This window comes from Phalacrocorax aristotelis, chromosome 25 (genome assembly GCF_949628215.1).
Source record: "Phalacrocorax aristotelis chromosome 25, bGulAri2.1, whole genome shotgun sequence".
Classification (NCBI taxonomy): domain Eukaryota; kingdom Metazoa; phylum Chordata; class Aves; order Suliformes; family Phalacrocoracidae; genus Phalacrocorax; species Phalacrocorax aristotelis.
Genome location: NC_134300.1, coordinates 3,609,720 through 3,627,566, shown reverse-complemented (window position 1 = coordinate 3,627,566; position 17,847 = coordinate 3,609,720). Strand labels below are relative to the sequence as shown.

The 17,847-nt window shown below is 59.4% G+C and overlaps 3 protein-coding genes across 6 annotated transcripts; 1 reads left to right on the top strand and 2 right to left on the bottom strand.

Annotated features, from left to right (window-relative positions):
- Positions 1-60: 60 nt before the first annotated feature.
- Positions 61-10,911, bottom strand: SDHC (succinate dehydrogenase complex subunit C). 4 transcript variants are annotated; one of them, XM_075074802.1, is made up of 7 exons: positions 10,832-10,911; positions 6,931-6,987; positions 6,002-6,103; positions 5,147-5,208; positions 3,021-3,184; positions 938-1,044; positions 61-521 (listed from the first exon to the last, which is right to left on the bottom strand). In XM_075074802.1, exons 1-6 carry the CDS (start codon positions 10,849-10,851, stop codon positions 940-942), a joined length of 510 nt encoding a protein of 169 aa, XP_074930903.1. In that variant the 5' UTR covers positions 10,852-10,911; the 3' UTR covers positions 61-521; positions 938-939. The 4 variants fall into 4 exon arrangements, with proteins under 4 accessions (XP_074930903.1, XP_074930901.1, XP_074930905.1 ...); XM_075074800.1 differs by having other exon boundaries at positions 61-1,044; XM_075074804.1 differs by lacking the exon at positions 10,832-10,911 and adding an exon at positions 10,458-10,628 and having other exon boundaries at positions 61-1,044.
- Positions 10,912-11,303: 392 nt separating this feature from the next.
- Positions 11,304-14,710, top strand: MPZ (myelin protein zero). Its single transcript, XM_075074799.1, is given in 6 exon segments — positions 11,304-11,469; positions 12,689-12,855; positions 12,949-13,162; positions 13,249-13,384; positions 13,499-13,559; positions 13,710-14,710. Coding segments are annotated over 6 exon segments (960 nt in total). The 5' UTR covers positions 11,304-11,390; the 3' UTR covers positions 14,013-14,710.
- A 1,951-nt stretch (positions 14,711-16,661) lies between these two features.
- On the bottom strand, positions 16,662-17,523 carry PCP4L1 (Purkinje cell protein 4 like 1). The gene is made up of 2 exons (XM_075074833.1): positions 17,328-17,523; positions 16,662-16,954 (listed from the first exon to the last, which is right to left on the bottom strand). Exons 1-2 carry the CDS (start codon positions 17,521-17,523, stop codon positions 16,812-16,814), a joined length of 339 nt encoding a protein of 112 aa, XP_074930934.1. The 3' UTR covers positions 16,662-16,811.
- Between the last annotated feature and the right edge of the window lie 324 nt (positions 17,524-17,847).

Sequence of the window (17,847 nt, the reverse complement as noted above, 5' to 3'; positions counted from 1 at the left end):
CCTTCCTGGCTGATTTTGCCTCAGTGAACAGCGTCAAGCACAGACGACAAACGCAGCAGCTCAGTGTGAAGGATCAAGGCTGCTTTATTGCAAAGGTGGACGAGTGACAAGTGCTGAAATGAGAGCTGGTGGCCACACACAACTGGAAAACCACTTCCCTCCCATTGTGCCAGAGACAGAGTAACCTCCTAACAGGGGAAAATTAGATGTTTTCACTGGCAGGGGCTCAAGGGCCCCAAAGCTGCCTGAATCATGATGTTCCAAGGACACAGGGTGGGCACTGAACCTCTGCAGATCTGAGCACCCCATCCCAGCCAGCTCACACTGCCAGGCTCAGAAAGCACAGGGTCCCACAGCCAGCGCAGCACCTGGATGGCACCAATCATCCATTCCCCTCACGGGTGCTGGCGTCGGCAGCTCCGCCTGCTCTCCCTGCCCTGGCATGGGCTGCCTCAATGGAGATGCTTGTCCTGCTCCAGGCCTACACATGCACTAGCAGCCATCCCCAAGCCCACTCGGACCTGTGGGGACACAGATTCAGCATTGTCTCAAGCTTGGGGACAGAGCAGAGAAAAGAAATGCCCTGGAGTTTGCCTGGAAGAAGCTAGGCAGCGTTCTGTGAGCAACTGAATGTGCCAGGATCAGCTGTTAATTTGCGCCTGGCTTTCTGTGGCTGCTTGGGCATGTGGCATGGCAGGAGACAGCCCGGCCTGTCCCCCACCACTAAGAGGGGATTAGCACATCACCCGGGCTAAGGAAAAGCAGCTCTGATCATCCACAAGATTTGCAAGGAGGGGAAGCTCCATCTTCCCCAAAGATCTGTAGTTACTCAAGAGCCTGTCCTCCCACCTTCCTCTCCACGCACATCTTGCGTTGGGACAGGACGGAGCAAATCTTCCAAAAAAAAAAAAAAGGGAGGCTGTCAACTGGGAGGTACCTTCACATCGCTGCGAGGCCCGCAGAGGAGAGCAGGGTCAAGATCAGGACCAGCACCCCAGACTGGTTGACCTGGGGAATCTTGAACCCCTTCCCCATGTCCCATGCCTGCAGGAGAGAAGAGACACAGCAGGGTTAATTCAACAGGGCTGGGATGGTCCCTTATGGGGGATGTGCTGGACACAGGCAGAAAGGCACCATCTTTCTGACAAAAGCTAGCAAGACCTCCCCAAAAAACAGCCTTTGGACCACTGCATACAGACTGGAGGGAGGGCTACAAATGTCCGTCGCTGCAGGGCAACGGGCAAGGGTCTCCCTGGATGCAGATACACATGCGCCATGCCAGAGGAAGCTTATCCCCCACCAAGACCCTGCATCTATCGGCAAAGCCGCCCCTGAGCTCTCCCTAATCCCCAACAGCCGCAGCGCGCCAGGTTCACTTCAAAAGCGGCAGCTGCTCTCCGCTTGTTTCTCTCCTGCTGACAGAAATAGGTTATAAATCATGGCAAAGCTGCAGATCTGAGGCAGCGCCAACATCCCCATGGGCAGAGCCGAGCGGGTGGGGATGAGCCTCAGCCCCCAGCACCTGTGCACACCCCTGGGTACGGCGCGAGCCGTGGAGGCCAGGCTGAGCCCGGATGGCAGGGAGGGATGCTGGAACAGCAGCCCAGAGCCGGGTGTCCTTGGTTCCCACGTCTCACAGGTAGGCTTGCACCTCTCACCTTTTTGACCAAGCAAAAGCAGGGTGGCTGAGGGCAGCCTGGGGAGCACAGGCCTCCTCCCAGCAAGCCCCCAGGGCTCAAAGCAGAGAAGCACCTGGGGCAGAGGCACTAAACTGAACCTGCTCCCTGTTGAGTCCCCTTCTGTCATTGATGGGCTACACTGCCGAGCACAGCCGCGGGCCAACACTGCTGGTTTCCTTGTCGGACAATTTAATTGGCATCCTAATATATACGTGCAGTCAGACTTCAGCACGCATTCAACTCACAACGCTCTGAACAAGCAGCCCGTTATGACTGCTCCATTTGCCCGACAGTGTATCCACAAGCGAGCAGGGCTCAGCCAGCTGCAGGCCCCGTGGTCCGAGGCCTCCTCCAATGCCAAGTGCTTGGAAAGCAGATAGTGAGCACTCACAGCACTGCCGGCTCGCCATTGTCCACCCGGAGGACCCACAAAGCAGGCTGCACTCACAGCACACTGCTGTTGTTCACCCCAACAGCTCTGACAGGCGCCTCCCAGCACTCTGACATGAGCACCTTGTAACGGCTGCTCTCGGGTACAGGATGCAGCATCCGACAGTGCTGAAGTCCCGTGTTTCCATGCTGGAAACACTGGGAGCCATCAGCGCCCACGGCGTGAGCCCACGCCTGCACTGCAGCTCCACACGTGATGCTCCCCCCGCCCGGAACAGAAGGATCGTGTCACACTGCAGGCCAGCTGCCTTTGCAATTTGCTCCCGTAAAACCTATCTGGAGCTACAAAAAACCAAAATCAACTACAAAAAGCAGCACATCTTGTACTGTTCCCAGCAAGAAACCCTCAGCTCTCCAGCTCCCCTTCCTTCATCAAACACAGGAAGCTCAGCTGAACAGAGCTGCTTATTCCTCACTTCAGCCCAGGGCAAACATCACAGGTTACTTTCTGCGCAGGCAGCGCCATCTCCAATCCTCTGCCGCACGTCTTCTGGGCTCATTAAATACTACAAAGCACTTGGAAGATCACAGCGCAACGGCTGCATGACGAGGGTGAGATAACGAGCAACGGGTGGCACTTCTGCAGGGCTCGAGCCTGCGGCTCTGCAGACACATCCCCCGGCTTAACACTGCTCCCGCCACCCCTCGTCCCTCCCCACTGGGGAACGCTTCAGCCAGCTGTGCCACCCAGTGAAGTACTAGCATAGCGATGCTTTTTGCAGCTTAAATGTACCCCAAAATAGCACCAAGGTTCTGAAGCACTTGAGGTGACTAATTCCCATTTCCAAGGGCACCTTCCCAGATGCTGCACCTGGCGCTCCCACAACCAGCAGACACCTCCCTTCCCTCACACCCCCAAGCATGCAGTGGCCCCTCACAAGGGCTACTCACAAGGTGTCGGATTCCATTCCAGGTGTGGTAGGAGAGGGGGAAAGCAAGAGCGAACTTAGCAGAGTAGATGAGAGCAGGCCCCAGGCTGAGTGACTTCACCACGGCCAGATAGTGGGGAAACTGTTCTGGGAGCAGCAGGGCAGCCAGACCAAAGAAGGAGACTCCTGAGAAAGACAAAGCCCACAGGTTAAGCCAGCAGAAGTGTTACAAACCCCTCACTGCCCTCAAAGAGCCCCAGGCCACCTCTGCTTCTCTGTTTTGGCGACACAGGCTCTGCCCATCTGGTGGCAGTGCCAGCTGCATTGCGACAGTGTACGCTGGGGTCCTGAGGATCAAACTGGGGCAGCAACGACCCATCTGGGTCCTGCACCAGGGGCTGCATTACTCATATAACACCCAGACACCAAACTGGCATGAGATCATGCAATTGCAGCCAATCCAGTCCAAATTCAAGGTTAAAGGGACAAAGTACAGAAACATTAAGGCGGCAGCTCTACAACAAAGTCCACACCTCGGGACAGAAACCGCTCTACCGCCAGCCACCCACACAGGCAGCTATGAAGCAAGGCCGCTTTGGCAGGGATCAGCAGAGGAACTGGCTGACAAAGAGACAGCCTGACACGCGTGGCCGTGCTAGCTGCAGGAACCACGGCAGCTTCTCCTCCTCATTTCTAGGCCAAGAGGGTTCTCCAGATGGTGCTGCCGAAAGAATGGGAACGATCGCAGCCAGCAGTCAGCCGATTCGCGATGCACCCTCTGCTCAATAGTGCCTGATTACACTGCAGCACGCTAGCTCGAGCGCCTCAGCTGAGGCCGGTGCTGGCAGTGCGAGTCAACCAGCTGCTTCCTTGCTCAGCCACTTGTCTCCTCAATGGCCTTTGTGTTCGCCCTGCAAGAAGCACAGGAAGTCAGAGGCTCCTATAATTGCAGGTCTTGATGGAGAGGAGTTGAACACTTCCCCCTCCTTCTCTGGGCTGCTGAGCTGTGGTCGGCAGAAGCGATGTTCTTTAGTGCTCTCCTGCAGTGGATGCATGCTGCTCTTCACGAGGCAGAGCTGGGCACAAGCCAGCTGGCCTGGGAGGAGCAGAGCCTGGGGCCAGAGCTGAGCCCTCACCAGGGTTCTGCCATGCAGGTATGGGAGCAGGAGAGCACACGGGTGCCATCTTCTAGGATGCCAACTCCCAGGCCCTCTAGGGCCAGGCTAGGAAGGGCAGGCTGCAGCCCTGGCCACTCCCTCTCACTCCTCCAGGTCACAAACACAAGTCCTCAGTCCAGCACATCTTTTCTGAGTCCCTTCACTCTCCGCCCTTCTGCAAACACCAACCCAGCTTCCCCTCCTCAACAGGGAGCCACCAGAGAAGCACTTTCCTGCTGCCATGAGAGGGCATTAATGGAAATGAAACAGCCTTTCAGTTAGATGCACTATCACTTTTTCAAACCATGCAAGTCAAACTGCTGGAGGGATTTTATCAGGTTTGATGCTGGCACCGCCTTCTCCCCCACCAGGATCTCTGGGAAAGCAGCACTCTCAGGAAGCTGATAAACTCCACCTGTGCTAAAGGAAAGCCTCTGAGCTCTGCCTGCCTGTCAGTCTTCCCCTTACACAGGGTCTCCTGTAAGGGTAAACCAGTAGAAAACAGCCCCAGAAGAGAAGGGCTGATAACTGGAGCAGCAGATCAGCCTCTTCCAGGCTGCGGAAGGGCCCAAAGAAAGCAGCCAGGCCAGGCCAGGCCACAGTGCTACAAAGGCTTCAAAGGCTTTTACATACAGGGGAGCATCACTGCCTTTGCAGGACTGGAGCCATTTGCAGCACAAGAGGACCCGGGAAGAGAGAAATGGGGATGGGGAGACATTCAGGGGATGGGGAGACATTCAGGGGATGGGGAGACATTCAGGGGATGGGGAGACATTCAGGGGATGGGGAGACATTCAGGGGATGGGGAGACATTCAGGGGATGGGGAGATGGAGAGGACAAAGCACAGGTTTCCCAGGAGAAAACCCATTGCTGAAGCTGGTGACAGAGGAGAGAAACCATCCACCTGGAGCCACGTCTCCAAATCAGAAGGGTCTTCCCTCCCGCAGCCCCCACCCTCTGTCGCCACAAGCAGGTGGGAGATGCACGCACCTAAGCTCAGCGCAATGCCGGTGCCCCGGTGCGTGATGGACATCGCCATGGGTAGGGACCACCTGCAAAACAACCAACCTCGTCAGCAAAAAGGGGCACAACACCAGTGAGGCCTCCGAGGCCATGGGACAAAGCACAGCCCATCTATTCCTAGACAGCTCTGTGCTGCTGGGCGGGTATTTCTGCACTCAGAGTTATTCAAGGAATCCAGCCAGAGCAAAAGGGGAGAGACAGGGGAATTTGCAGAGGCAGCTTGGGAATGGCAAATGCCACTGGCATGGCTTGGGGAAGGGGAAGGGCTTCTGCTGAGAAAGCTTAAAGGGAGATTAAACAGGAGAAAACTGTAATGCTCCTGCAGTTGAGGAACAAAGGGGCAGGGTTGGGGCATCCAGGCTCACAGATAAACCAGATAACCTGGAAAAGTGACAGAGGCAGCCCCAAAAAAGCCATCACCTTTCTGATGAGGGAACCCAAGAGCCCCAAGTTGGCCTCCTGCCTCCACCCCCAAGGACTGCCAGATCCACAGTGGGACACGCCGTTCTGTGCAACCACTCTCCACGAAGACAGCTGCCTCTCAACGGCACGACTGGAAATGCTGCCCTGCCTGAGCACCCTGCAGTGCAGCTCTGGGGGGACTGTACCCCTCTGCAACACCCTATATGAAACCAGTGAGTGTCATCAGCTCCCTGGAGAGGCTGTGATTCCCACACACAGCTCAGACTGTTCACAGCGCAATGTAGAGGGTCCCCCTGTGCACAGCCCTCCCACTCAAGGGTGCTTCTGGGGACAGAGCTGCCATGTGCCAGAGCCCAGAGGTGCCCCAGTGCGAGGCTGAGGAGATCAAGAGGCTCTTACTTGTAAATGGTGACATGAGGGGACAAGGGACGATTGGACTTGGTGTTCTTCTCCCAGAAGCGGGACATCTCCTCCTTAGCCGTCGTTCCCATTGGGACAATGCTGCAAAAGAAGAGCACACAGGAGGTGTGGAAAGATGGGCAGCATTTTACTCCTGCCCACTCCACCTGGCTTTGCTGCAGCAGCTTTCCATCTCGCAGGATGTGAGCTCCCAGCTGACCTTGACTACAGCAGCACAAAGAACGACTCCAGCTGTGCATGGACACAGGCAAGTAGAGGATATCTGCCAGCTCTCCTGAGTGAATAATAATAATACGCAGGCTGGGAAGCTGCTGCACTGGAATCCACTCAGCCAGTGGAGCTGAGCCACCCCCTCCAGCACCACCCAAATCAGGGTATAGGATATCAGACAACACATTATGTAATACTGATAACATGCAACCTGCTCTTTACTGCCACGGTTAATTGCACACCGTACCAAATAAAGAGCTTGTAATTTAATGTTCTCGAGATTATACAGCAATTACACTTACAGCCCAATTTAGCAGAAAATAACTATTTCTCCCTAAGCCCAGCAGCACAAAGCACAGGAACAAGAGGGATTCTGTAGCTCCCAGCCCTTCTCAGGTGCAGAGCTGTCACACAGAGCAGCACAGAGGGATGACAGTGGTACCACTGCCCCCACACGAGACCCAGACCCACCCCAACAGCCAGCCAGGCTCTCCCTTCATCCCCATCCACAAGCACCAGGCCCTCTGTAAACAGGCTGTGCCCTCATGGTAGCACGAGATGGTCAGTGCCCAGCTAACACATGGGCTGATTGACCAGAATTACTAAGCAGATGGAGAGTATGCAAGCCCCGAAGCCTCAGATGGGATTCCTTGGGGAAGAACTTAATCCCGTTACTCTCAGTAAAACCTCAGACTCACTGTCGCACAGAAAGGCCAGGGCCAAGCCGAGCTAGCAGGCATCGCCGACCGACACATCTGCAAGACAGAAGATAGAAAAGCTTTGTGAGTGCCAAATAAACACCTGACAATGCCAGCAAGATGGGGCCAGAAGGGGATTCACCACTTCGGTGGTTCGTACCTTAAAATCAATCTTAACACAAGAGGATCTGGGCTGTTCCCCCACAAATCTCTCTCTCACACTGAGCTCTTAACTAGAGTCTCTAGACTCTGCCTGGGGCTTCACTCTTTACAACACCCTGTAATTAGTCCGCTCAGCTGTAATACCTTGTTTGTAAGACAGACATAAACAGCACTCTAAGCTCACAGCTACACCGAGGCAGTCAATTTTTCACTCTCACTACAGCAATTATTGGGGTGGGCGGCACACTTCCCCAGAAAGGCACATCTGCCAAGCTCCGCAGAGAGGGCTGGTTCAGGCCACTGCTCTCCACGCATCCAAGATGAAGACATCAACCCCCTTCCTCCAAGCGCTTGTTTTCACTATAGCATTTCACCACCACAATTCACTGAGCTCCGAGCACTGGCGAGATGGGAGGTCACTGTCACAGCCCAGCACATGCAGAGTTTCAGCCGTGCTGAGGCTCAGGACAGGAGTAAAAAGGGATTTTGTGGTGCCCGAAGGAGTGGGTGCCGCTCTCTGCGGAGTGATTGTAGTAACTGCGACTCTGACATTCAAGGGCATCTCTCCAGGAACGGGGAGGAACAGGCCCCCAGCCCAGCACAGCTTGAGCGTTTGCACATGTGGGCTGGAATCTGCGGCGCCCGCTCCTCTCCAGGACAAAGCATAACAGGCAGCACTGCCTTTCCTGACAATGCGGCGAGAACAAGGTGTGTAACATCGCTTGGTGTGCTCATCGGCAGCACAGCGACAAACACCAATTAATCTTCTCAGGTGCACAAGCATCTGTACCAGCATCTCCCGCTGTTTCATTAACAGCAGTAGATAAATGAAGCTCTGCTGCTCTTCAGTTGTCTTATAACTGGTCTTGAGGACGTGGTAGAAGAAACATCTGGAGGTCAGCTCTCCACCAGGTGTAAATCCAAAACAAAAGTCATTATTGTTAACCACTCCGAGTTCCTGTGTAAATGATCGTTAGGATGTTTCCTTTCAAAATCCTCCCTCGCGTTCAAATGCTGGACTTGAAACACAGCAGGTTTTTAGGAAGGCGCCCCGGCTGGATGCATGAGTTTTCAGCAATACAGAATCCACGCCATGCTGCAGTGCAACATTTCCAGTCGAAAACTCCTCTTTGAACCGTCTCTAGTTTATCAACGCCATCCCTGAAGCACGGCCTGACAGCAAGACTGAGAGCTTCAGGGGGACACAGCAATGACTGAGCCCAGCCAAACCTCCACTAAGCCCACCATCGTGTTCGGAAGCAGCTGACAACAGATCCCCAGGGAAAAGTATCAGGAGACACACAGGAGCACCCACTACCATGTGCAGCTCATGCCCTTCCCACACCAGAAGGTTTCAGTCCAGAATAAATGGCTTTTTCGCAATGAAACTGCATTGCCACCTCACGACCCCCCCCAGCTTCCAGCACAAATTCTCATGGCTTAACCAGACGAAGAGAACCAGCTCTGTGCTTGTCCCAAGCCCCCACGGACCAGCACCAGCCGCTGCCTCATGGTTCTTGGGCAGGGGAGAGGAGGTGAACGATAAATCTCTACCCGCAGATCATCAGTGATTTATACACCTCACTCATGCCTTCCTCAGTCCGCTTTTCCAGATTAAAAGGCCAAACCAACTTCACCCCTCCTTCTATGGCAGCAGCTCAACACCTCTCCTGGGGGCCGGGGCGTTAGAAGAGGGAGGGCTGGCTCCAACTCGCACTGATATATTCAAAACAAGAATAAAATCCACAACACGTTTGCATTTTTTTCAAAGCTAAACTCACCAGCAAGAGCTCCCCAACCTCTTGGCTCAATTTTCATATTTTTTTTAGATGCAAAGCATTACATCTTGCTTCAGTGCAATGACTACTGCTTGCAAAACACAGCCCTCCAGCTAAGCAATCAAGGTCACTCTGTACCAAGGCCCTGTCCTCTTCATTATTTATCATTCTCTAAGTTGTTGCATCTTCTCCAGCTCTTCCTCTATTAACTTGCATTTTCTTCCACATCACCAATAAACATTTTTTTTAAAAAAGAATTAGCCCTAAACACGACCCTTCAGAGCCTCGCTGAGAGCTTCCCGCGGCACCCCAGTCGACTCCAGCAGAGTGCCCCGTGCCCGAGGAGGGTGCGTAGACTCAGGGGACCCCAAGATGCTCTTAATTATTGGACAGTTACACAGCACAGATGCTCATGCAGGGCTGGAGAAGGACAAGCAGCAGCTCAGATGAGATGTCTATAAACACCCGGCAGTGGAACAGCACTGGCTGCACACACCCCACGGCGCAGCTCCATTAGCTTGGGAGGAGAATTTCGGGAGTCGCAGGGGACAGCTCTACAGCAGCATCAGCTCAGTGTCACGTCAATAGACATCGTTAACATTTATCCTGCAAGACAGGTCTATAAAAATCACTCGCATTTTGCCATGGAGGAGGCAAATGAGAAGTGATTATATATGCTTTTTCATCTGACAAGCAGAAGCAGACATGAGATGAAGTTACCAAGCGCAGGCTTCAAACCAAAGCGACTTCTCTCTTGTTTTTCAAGCAGCAGCAGCGGAGCACCCGCCCAAGCAGGTACCGCAGCCCCCGCTCCCTCTCCCGCTGCCAGCAGATCCTGCCTTTAAACAAACCCGCACACACAACAAAGAGCTTTCCACAAAAGCACGACGGCTAAAACCGCCGCTAGAAAGAGAATAAATTAAGACAATGAAATCCCAAACACCGTCTCCAGACTGATATCAAAGAGAATGCTGGAAACAGGGGCTGGGAGGGGGACAGTCACAGCCTCTAGGAGACAAAAAACTTTCCAGTGGGGGTGGTAGATGGGAAGAGGCACCTTCGGGCCAAGTAAACACAATGCCCTTCCGCACTGCTCCTCAGCGCCATGGGCGCGGCAGGACGTGCTCCTGCACAGGACCACTGAGCTCCTACGAAGCCACCAGCACCCCATCAGGTGGCCCTGCAAGGTGGGGGACACCCCCAGCGCCGGCTAGGTGGTAATGCGAACGTTTGTCCACGCAGCCAAAGCCACCAAGCGCCACGGGAGAGGGACAGGGAGAGGCTGCCCGCAGGGAGCTGGGCTGCCCTTCTCGGCTGTAACAGAGCACAGTCAGGAGGACCCCGGCCCCACAGAGCGTCCCACTCTCGGATTCCCCTTTCCAGCCCAAGGGGCTCCCGGCTCCTGCTCCGCCCCGGCTCCGCACTTCACCACGGGCACCCCGAGGGCCGCCCCCGGGACTCACTGCGGCGGAGAGGCAGCGCGGCTCAGCTGCCCGAGGGGGCGATGCCTCACCGGTGCCCGGCAGCCGCTGGACCGGGGAAGGGGGAGCGCAGGAATATGGGCCCCGTCCCCCGCCTTAAACACACCAAACGACAAGCCACAACGCGCTTCCAGAGCCCCAGGGAGACGAAGGCGCCGGGACCGATTAGGACCGGCCGTCACCCACCGCCGGGCTGGGGACGGGAACCCGTCACGGGACGAGGCAACCCGCGCCGCGGCCCGCCCGGGGCTCCGTGCGCGGCTCCTGGGCGCCCCCGACACCGCGACGCCCCTCCCCGCGCTGGGCCGTCCCCACCCGGCGGCACACACGGCCCGGCCGAGCGGCGGAGCCGAAGCCGGCCCCGGCCCCACCGGGACGGGACGGGCCGAGCAGCCAGCCCGTCCGCCCGCGGCGCCGCGCAGCCGCTCCCGGGGCTGCAGGTCCCGTCACGGCGCCCGGCCCAGCCCCCCCGGGAGTCACCTCAACGACAGCGCCGCCATCTTGGAGCGCCGCGCACGCCGGAAGCGGCCGTGACGCACTTCCGCCCCCCCGCCCGTTACCCCCCGGGGCCGCCCGGTACCCCCGTTAACCCCAGGGCTGCCCGTTATCCCCCTCCCCCCGAGGCTACCCGTTACTCTCTCGTTAACCCCCCCCCCCGCCGTTACTCCCAGGACTGCCCAGTACCCTCCTTACCGGGGCTGCCCGTTCACCCCAGAGCTGCTGAGGGTCAGGACGGGCCCCCAAGCCCACCAGGACCCTCTTGCCTGCAGCTGCAGCCGATGGAGGACGTTAAAGCAGGAAAATTTGGCAGCTCCCAGGCAAGTCCCGACCCCAGTGGCCAACTCTGGGTCAAAAACCTTCTGAGGAAAACCCCACTTTGGAGCTTTTCAGCCCAAAATACCACTTTCATCAGCTGGCAGCAAAGCAGTGGTGGTGCGGCGAGCGGGCGCAGGGGGGGCGGTTGTTGTGCAAATTCTTGCCCTGGGTTTTGCATGGGACAGTAGCGCTTTGGTGGCTCCTCACTTTGCACCCCCTGGGGATGGATGTGCGCCTCGTCCCGCAGCTGGAGCCAGCTGGCTCTGCACCCCGCGGGAACGTCCAGCATCACCCTCTCAAAGGTGTGTTTTCACCCCAAAAGGGAGCCAGAGCAGAGGCTGCTGGGAGCTTGGCTGGAGCTGGCAGTGCCAGCTGGGGACCCCCATGCTGTGGGGCCAGAGTGGGGAGAGCACCAGAGGGTGCTGGCAGCTGGCCCTTGGCCACAGGACAGGAGGGGACGCACCGGTGGCGCGTGCGAGACCCCAAGCCCTGCCAGGCAGGTCTGTCTCTGGGACCAACCAGGGACTGCGGCTGTGTGCCGGTGCCCTCCGGCTCCAGCCACATTCCTGCCCAGCCGCCTCCACCGCAGGCGGGAATGCGGCTGGACAAAGGGCACTGTGTGCCCAGCCCCCCTGCTGCGTGCTTCCCCCTCCTCGCCCATCGCCAAACTAAATGCCCCCTTTCAGTCCGGGGCACCCAGCACCCCCTGGCCCCCACCGCCCCAGCTGCCCGGCGCCCATTGGCCCAAGGGTGGGGCGCCGCTGCCATCATTGGGCGCTGCTTGCTCTTAAACCTCGGCCCCCGTCCCGCCAGCACCCTTCGGAACGCTGCCGGGCCCCGCGCACCACCAGTCCTCCATGTGGCACAGAGCCGGCCGGTGACAGGCAGCCACCATGTCGCAGGGTGCCAGGGGCAGCGGCAGCCTCCTCTTCCTCGCCGGACTCCTCTCGGTGCTGGGTAAGCTGGGACAGGGATGGGGGACCAGGGCTGCTGGTGCTGAAATCCTCATGCTGGATGCTGGGGGATAGCAGGGGGCTCCAGACCCCTGGGAGGTGGCTGTGGGGCTGGCAGCCGCCCACACGTCTGCTTTTGGGACTGTCACTGGTGGTGGCAATGCTCTGGAGTTGTATCTGTGACCATGCCCTTGTCCCCATCACCAGGCTGCAAGGAGAATCACAGCACCAGCCACCTCCTGGGAATGGGAGAGGGGCGCTGGTTGCCGGACCCAGCCCTCCCAGCGTCCCTGGGCATCAGCTGGTGCCAGGACACGGTCCCCTTTGAGCCAGCCATGGGGACGCCAGGGTGGAGGCTCCCTGCAAAGGCAGCCGCCATGGCACAAAGAGCCGCTGTCCCCCGCCAGTCCTTGTGCTTTCTCCAGGGCCAACAAAAGCCCTTTGGTGGCAGCGCGGGGCCGGGCATGGGGCCAGCATGGGGGCACAGGCTGGCCGGCAGCCTCAGCGATGCATACCATCGCTGTTCCGGGGTCCCCCGCCGGGCTGATGCGTTTGTGCCCCCTGGCAGGGCCGCGCCCGACGTCTTCCATCCACGTGTACACGCAGCGGAAGGTGTATGGCACCGTTGGCTCCCACGTCACCCTCTCCTGCAGCTTCTGGTCCAGTGAGTGGATCTCCGAGGACATCTCCATCACGTGGCACTTCCAAGCTGAGGGGTCCCGTGACAGCACCTCCGTAAGCACCCACTCCAGTTCAGGGCACAGGGCGGCCCTGCCATGCCTGGAGGCACCGTGACCCTAATGTCCGTGTGTCTGTCCCCATCGCTAGATATTCCACTATGCCAAGGGCCAGCCCTACATCGATGACGTGGGCAGCTTCAAGGAACGGATGGAGTGGGTGGGCAACCCCCACCGCAAGGATGGCTCCATCATCATCCACAACCTGGACTACACCGACAATGGCACCTTCACCTGTGACGTCAAGAACCCCCCTGACATTGTGGGCAAGCCCTCCCAGGTCACGCTCTATGTCTTCGAGAAAGGTACAGCGCCGGCTGTTGGTCCCCTCCCTGCCTCAGTTTCCCTGCTCCAGCCAGGGGTGGCTGACAGGATGCTGGTGTCCCCGCAGTGCCCACCCGCTATGGCGTCGTACTGGGCTCCATCATCGGCGGGGCTCTGCTGCTGGTGGCTGTGGTGGTGGCCCTCATCTATCTCATCCGCTACTGCTGGCTGCGGCGGCAGGCAGCCCTGCAGCGACGGCTGAGGTGAGCCCTGCTGCCCGAGCAGGGAAAAACCACCCCAAAATAGAGCTGCCAGGCGGGACCGGGTGGGATTTGGCCTTTCTGAGACACCTTTTTGCCTTTCCACCCCAATTTTAGTGCCATGGAGAAGGGGAAGCTGCAGCGATCGGCCAAGGACGTGTCCAAGCGCAGCCGACAGGTGAGCACCGAGTGGTTGGAGGGGGCAAAATGGACTGGGCAGGGGCAGAGTGAACCCCCCTCCTACCTTTTGGGGTGGGAGGAGAGCCTGCAGGGTGAAGCCCCGGGGCTGGGGGTGTACCACAGCATTGAAGCTGCCCCATCCCCACAGGCGCCTGTGCTCTATGCCATGCTGGACCACAGCCGTGGCACCAAGGTGGCAAGTGAGAAGAAAGCCAAGGGAGCCCCGGGAGACTCCCGCAAGGATAAGAAATAGCGGTTAGCGGGCAGGGAAGGTACCGCGGGGGCGGACGCCGGGGCCGCTCGGCCCCCCAAAGTCGTCATGACCATCGAGATGGAGCTGCGGGGGGAGGCCGCCGAGGCCACCCGCCCCCCGCCTGCCGTCCGCTCCCCCAGCAAGGGCAGCCTCAAGAGCGCCCTGATGAACATCATCAAGCCGAACTCGGGGATCTGATGCCTGGCCACCGGCAAGGGGGAGTGGGCCAGGACACGCCGCCCCCCCCAGCTCCGGGAAGCAGGTGCCCTCGGGCATGGGACCTGGCGAGGAGCAGGGTGTGGTCCTCGCCCCAGGTCCCCCAGCCTCGGGGACACCCCGGCTCCCCCCATCCCAAAGCCCCTCGGTCAGTACCTTCCTCTGCGCAACCGCTGCCCTGCCCAGCCCTGGGCACTGATGTAATTTTTCTATTTGAAGATGCAACCACTGAATTTTGAGTCTGTACTCCCCACTGGGGCTGCCTCGGTCCCCCCCCTCCCCAGGGACCTGTGGGGTCCCCGTGGGATCGTGCCATCCTCACCCCTCCTTGTGTTCTCCCCAAAACCAGTCTCTGGGAGGGTTTATCTGCCCCCATCATTGCCCCTTTTCTGGCCGTTTTCTCGTCTCTCCCCGCGACTGAGACCAAATGACGTTGCAGGTGCCTCCGCCCCGCCCCCTCCATCCCACTCCCGTCCCCCATTAATCCTCCTGCCCCATAACCCCTGGCCCCCCTGTGCCGGCTGGAGCCTCGTGGAGGAGGGAGAGACTGTGGCCGGGCTGGAGGAGCTGCCGGTGCCCATCACCCCAGAGCCAGGCGCCACTCCTTGACCTGTTTTTCTACACCCTGTCCATGTCCCCCCATCCTCACGGCGCCATTAATAAAACTCACATCTCCAGGAGCCCAGTGTCCACCCTGGCTCATCACTGTTCCCTGCTTGAGGTGGGGGGCTCAGGGGTAGGAGGGTGGGCAAAGGGTTGCTGAGCACTTGTTAACTCATTGCATGGAGGCCTCCCAGCTCCCACAGAGAATGGGACATCACTGCCACTGTGCCTCAGTTTCCCCAGGGGTGAGGTGATGTCTCGAGGACATCCTTGTGACAACCCAGGGACCCCCCTCAGCTGGTGGGGGCTGTCCCCAAGCCCACCTATGATGGCTGTGCCCCAGCCTAGGGCCACCTTCCCCCTTGTCCCCATCAAGCTGTTGCATTTGCATTAATTAAAGCTCACCCCAATTAAGGCAGAGGCCAAGTCTCAGGTCCCACCCTGGGTGTGCAGCCCCAAGCATGGCCATGTGGTGGGTAGGGGTCCCCCTGGGACAGGCAGGGGTCTGCCTCCATGGCCATTGCTCACCCCACAGTGACTGTCACTGTCCTCGCTGTGGGGCTCAGGGAGGGACCGTGGCGCCAGTGTGGTGAGGAGCAGTTTTGGGGATGGGCTGACTCTGCGCTGGAAGGGAGCAGGAGCGCTCCCGCCCCAGGCCTCAGTGCCAGCCCCATCCCGCAGCTGCGCCATCCAACTCCGCACAGGAGCAAACTGGGAGCGCTCGCTCCCACTCCGACAAAGCCAAGGCTGCGAGGAGGGGCCCCCACGCTGCCCCCCCACCCGCACCACTGCAGGGGCTATATTTGGCTTTCCCTAATAAGTCTACTGAGCAAGCAGGGGCCAAGCCCACGCCCAGGGCGTCCCCTGGGCCCTGCTTTTCCCTTGGCCACCGACATTATTTTTCTTTCCAGGGAGCTATTTCTGCTAACGTGCTGTGGCTCCATGCCGGGTCCCAGCGTCCCCGGTCACCCCATGGCATCGGGCACTGCAGGGACTGGCCCTGCAGCCACCTCACATCCGAGCACCAAGAAACCCTGGTGCAAATCCCCCAAAATGCTTTGTTTTAACCACCCCAAAGCACTTTTTTATTTTTAAACTCATCACTAGCAGCAACCCAGGTACCTCTGTACCTCCTGTGGCTGCCCTTGATGGTGCTGTAGCAGGAGCCAGGGCTGGGAACCACCGCCAAAGCCAGCCCTGAGCAAAACTTTGGTTCCTGGAAGGATGCAACACCGCAAGACCTTTGTCCCCCAAGGAAGAGGAGCAAGTGGTGACATCTTTCACTGCCACTGCAAAGAGTGTTGTGATGGGAAACGAGGCCATGGCTCTGGGGGCTGAGATCCAGCGGCTGATAAATTAAGCAGAATTTTGTGGGGAAACACCCAAATCCAGGGTGATGGGAGATCCCAGGGTGGGAGGGAGCCATTCCCAAGGGGGGGAACCCTCCACCCACATCCTGGGGACACCCCTGCCTGTGTCCCGCCCCCGGCAGGGACAGCCAGGTCCCAGGGACCTGTGACCTCCTTTTAACGGGGCTCGACTCCACTCCCCCAGAGAACAGGGACCTGGGGGTCCCACAGGGTTGGGGATCCTCCCCACATCCCCTCCCACAGACCACGCACCAGCCAGGCTCCTCTTCCCGATGGTTTAATCTTTACACATGCTAAAAGACTCCCCAGGGGAGGGGAGGGTGACAATGACAGGAAGGTGGGGAGGGGGCAGTGCAAGGATGAAGAGCATCCCAGTGCTGAGGGAGCCCCGGTTTCCCTGCAGTGGGCTGCAGCAAGACCTGTGCCCCCAGCACTGTCCCACCCCCGGGGACAGGACAGGGACTTCCTTCGCTCAGGGGACACTGGTGTCCCCCTACCCCAGATGTCCCCAGCAGCCAGCATTGCCAGGGATGGGGAAATGGGGGCTGCCTTGAGGAGAATGGCATTTCCCTCACACAAGGGCCACCTGCACACCGGGGGACGCAGGACTTAGCCACATCCCCCCTCCAGCTTCACCCGGGGTCCTGGCTCAGGGGTGGGCGAGGGGTAGGGAAGGGCTGAGCCCCCTCCAGCCCCGCTCGCAGAGGGATGGGCAGACCCGGCATGGCAGAGGTCAGGATGGGGCCATGCCCACGTGCAAGAGCGGGGCGCCCACCGTGGGCAGGGGGTTGCAGGTCCCTGCAGCCGCTCAGGGCCCCGACTCCTTCTTCCGCTTCTGGAAGCGGCGGAATTTGCCCTGGATGGCGAGCGCGGCTTTCTCTGTCTCAGGTGCGCTCAGGTCGATGTCGATCTCCTCCTCCTCCTCCACCTTCTTGGGGCTGACAGCTTTGGCTGTGGGGTGGGGGGTGACAGGACAGGGGCTGCTTTGGTTACATCCTGGCACCCCCAGGTTCACCCCAGCACCCCCCCAACAGGGGACAGGCAGGGGACATCCCATCACCCCCAACCTCGGGTGAGGGACACCCAGGGGGCACCCCATCACCCCCTCAAGGGCCAGAGGAAGGACAGAGCAGGTCCCCAAACCCACCCAGGTACCAGCCCCCCCCCCTCTCCCATGGATCCTGGAGGCTCCGGGGTTGGGAGCAGCCAGTGAGGTCTCAGACACTGGGGCAGAGCAGGGGGCCCCGGGAGGGCTCAGGACAGCGGTGACACTGGTGACAGGGCACCCCGCAGGGTGCACCCCACCAGTGCCAGGGGTCCTCACCTTCCTCCTGCCCGCTGGGGGCTTCTGCCGCAGAGGGGGACTCATGGGGGCTGCGCTGCAGAGAGAAAGGGGTGCTCGGGGGTGACACGGGGCCCCCGGCAGCAAACCCGCAGCAGGGTGCGGGACGGCCACGGGCTCCGCTTTGCCGGGACCCCCCCCGCCTCCAGCCCCACCCCGCCCCCCCGGGTAGCAGCATCTCCCCCACCCCGCCATTCCCAGAGCAGCTCCTCTCCCAGCCCGTTGCTAAAACTAGAGGAAAAAGGGAAAACCCCTTGTTCTGCCGGGCGCCGAGCCCTCACCTCGCTCATAACGGGTCCTGCCACCGCCGCTCCCGGTGTGCGGCGCCCCGCGCTCCGCCGCCGCCTTTATCGGGGCGCGGCTGAGTGACGGCCTCAGGCAGCCAATGGGACGCGGGGGCGGGGCCTGGTGGGGACCCGCCCCCCCGCGTGTCTCACCCCACGCCCTGAGCCTCGACACCCCGCGGAGCCGGGCCCGGGGGCACCCGGGGGGGACCGTGTCC

What these genes read in the sequence shown, in the direction of transcription:
- SDHC (XM_075074800.1), bottom strand. Translation starts at nt 10,851, where the DNA reads ATGGCGGCGCTGTCGTTGAG. An exon ending in CCTCATGTCACCATTTACAA is followed by an intron (nt 5,209 to 6,001) that starts GTAAGAGCCTCT and finishes GTTGTTTTGCAG; the next exon opens with GTGGTCCCTACCCATGGCGA. An exon ending in CGGCATTGCGCTGAGCTTAG is followed by an intron (nt 3,185 to 5,146) that starts GTGCGTGCATCT and finishes TGTCTTTCTCAG; the next exon opens with GAGTCTCCTTCTTTGGTCTG.
- PCP4L1 (XM_075074833.1), bottom strand. Translation starts at nt 17,523, where the DNA reads ATGCTGCTACCCGGGGGGGCGGGGTGGGGCTGGAGGCGGGGGGGGTCC. An exon ending in CCCCAGCGGGCAGGAGGAAG is followed by an intron (nt 16,955 to 17,327) that starts GTGAGGACCCCT and finishes CCCACCCCACAG; the next exon opens with CCAAAGCTGTCAGCCCCAAG.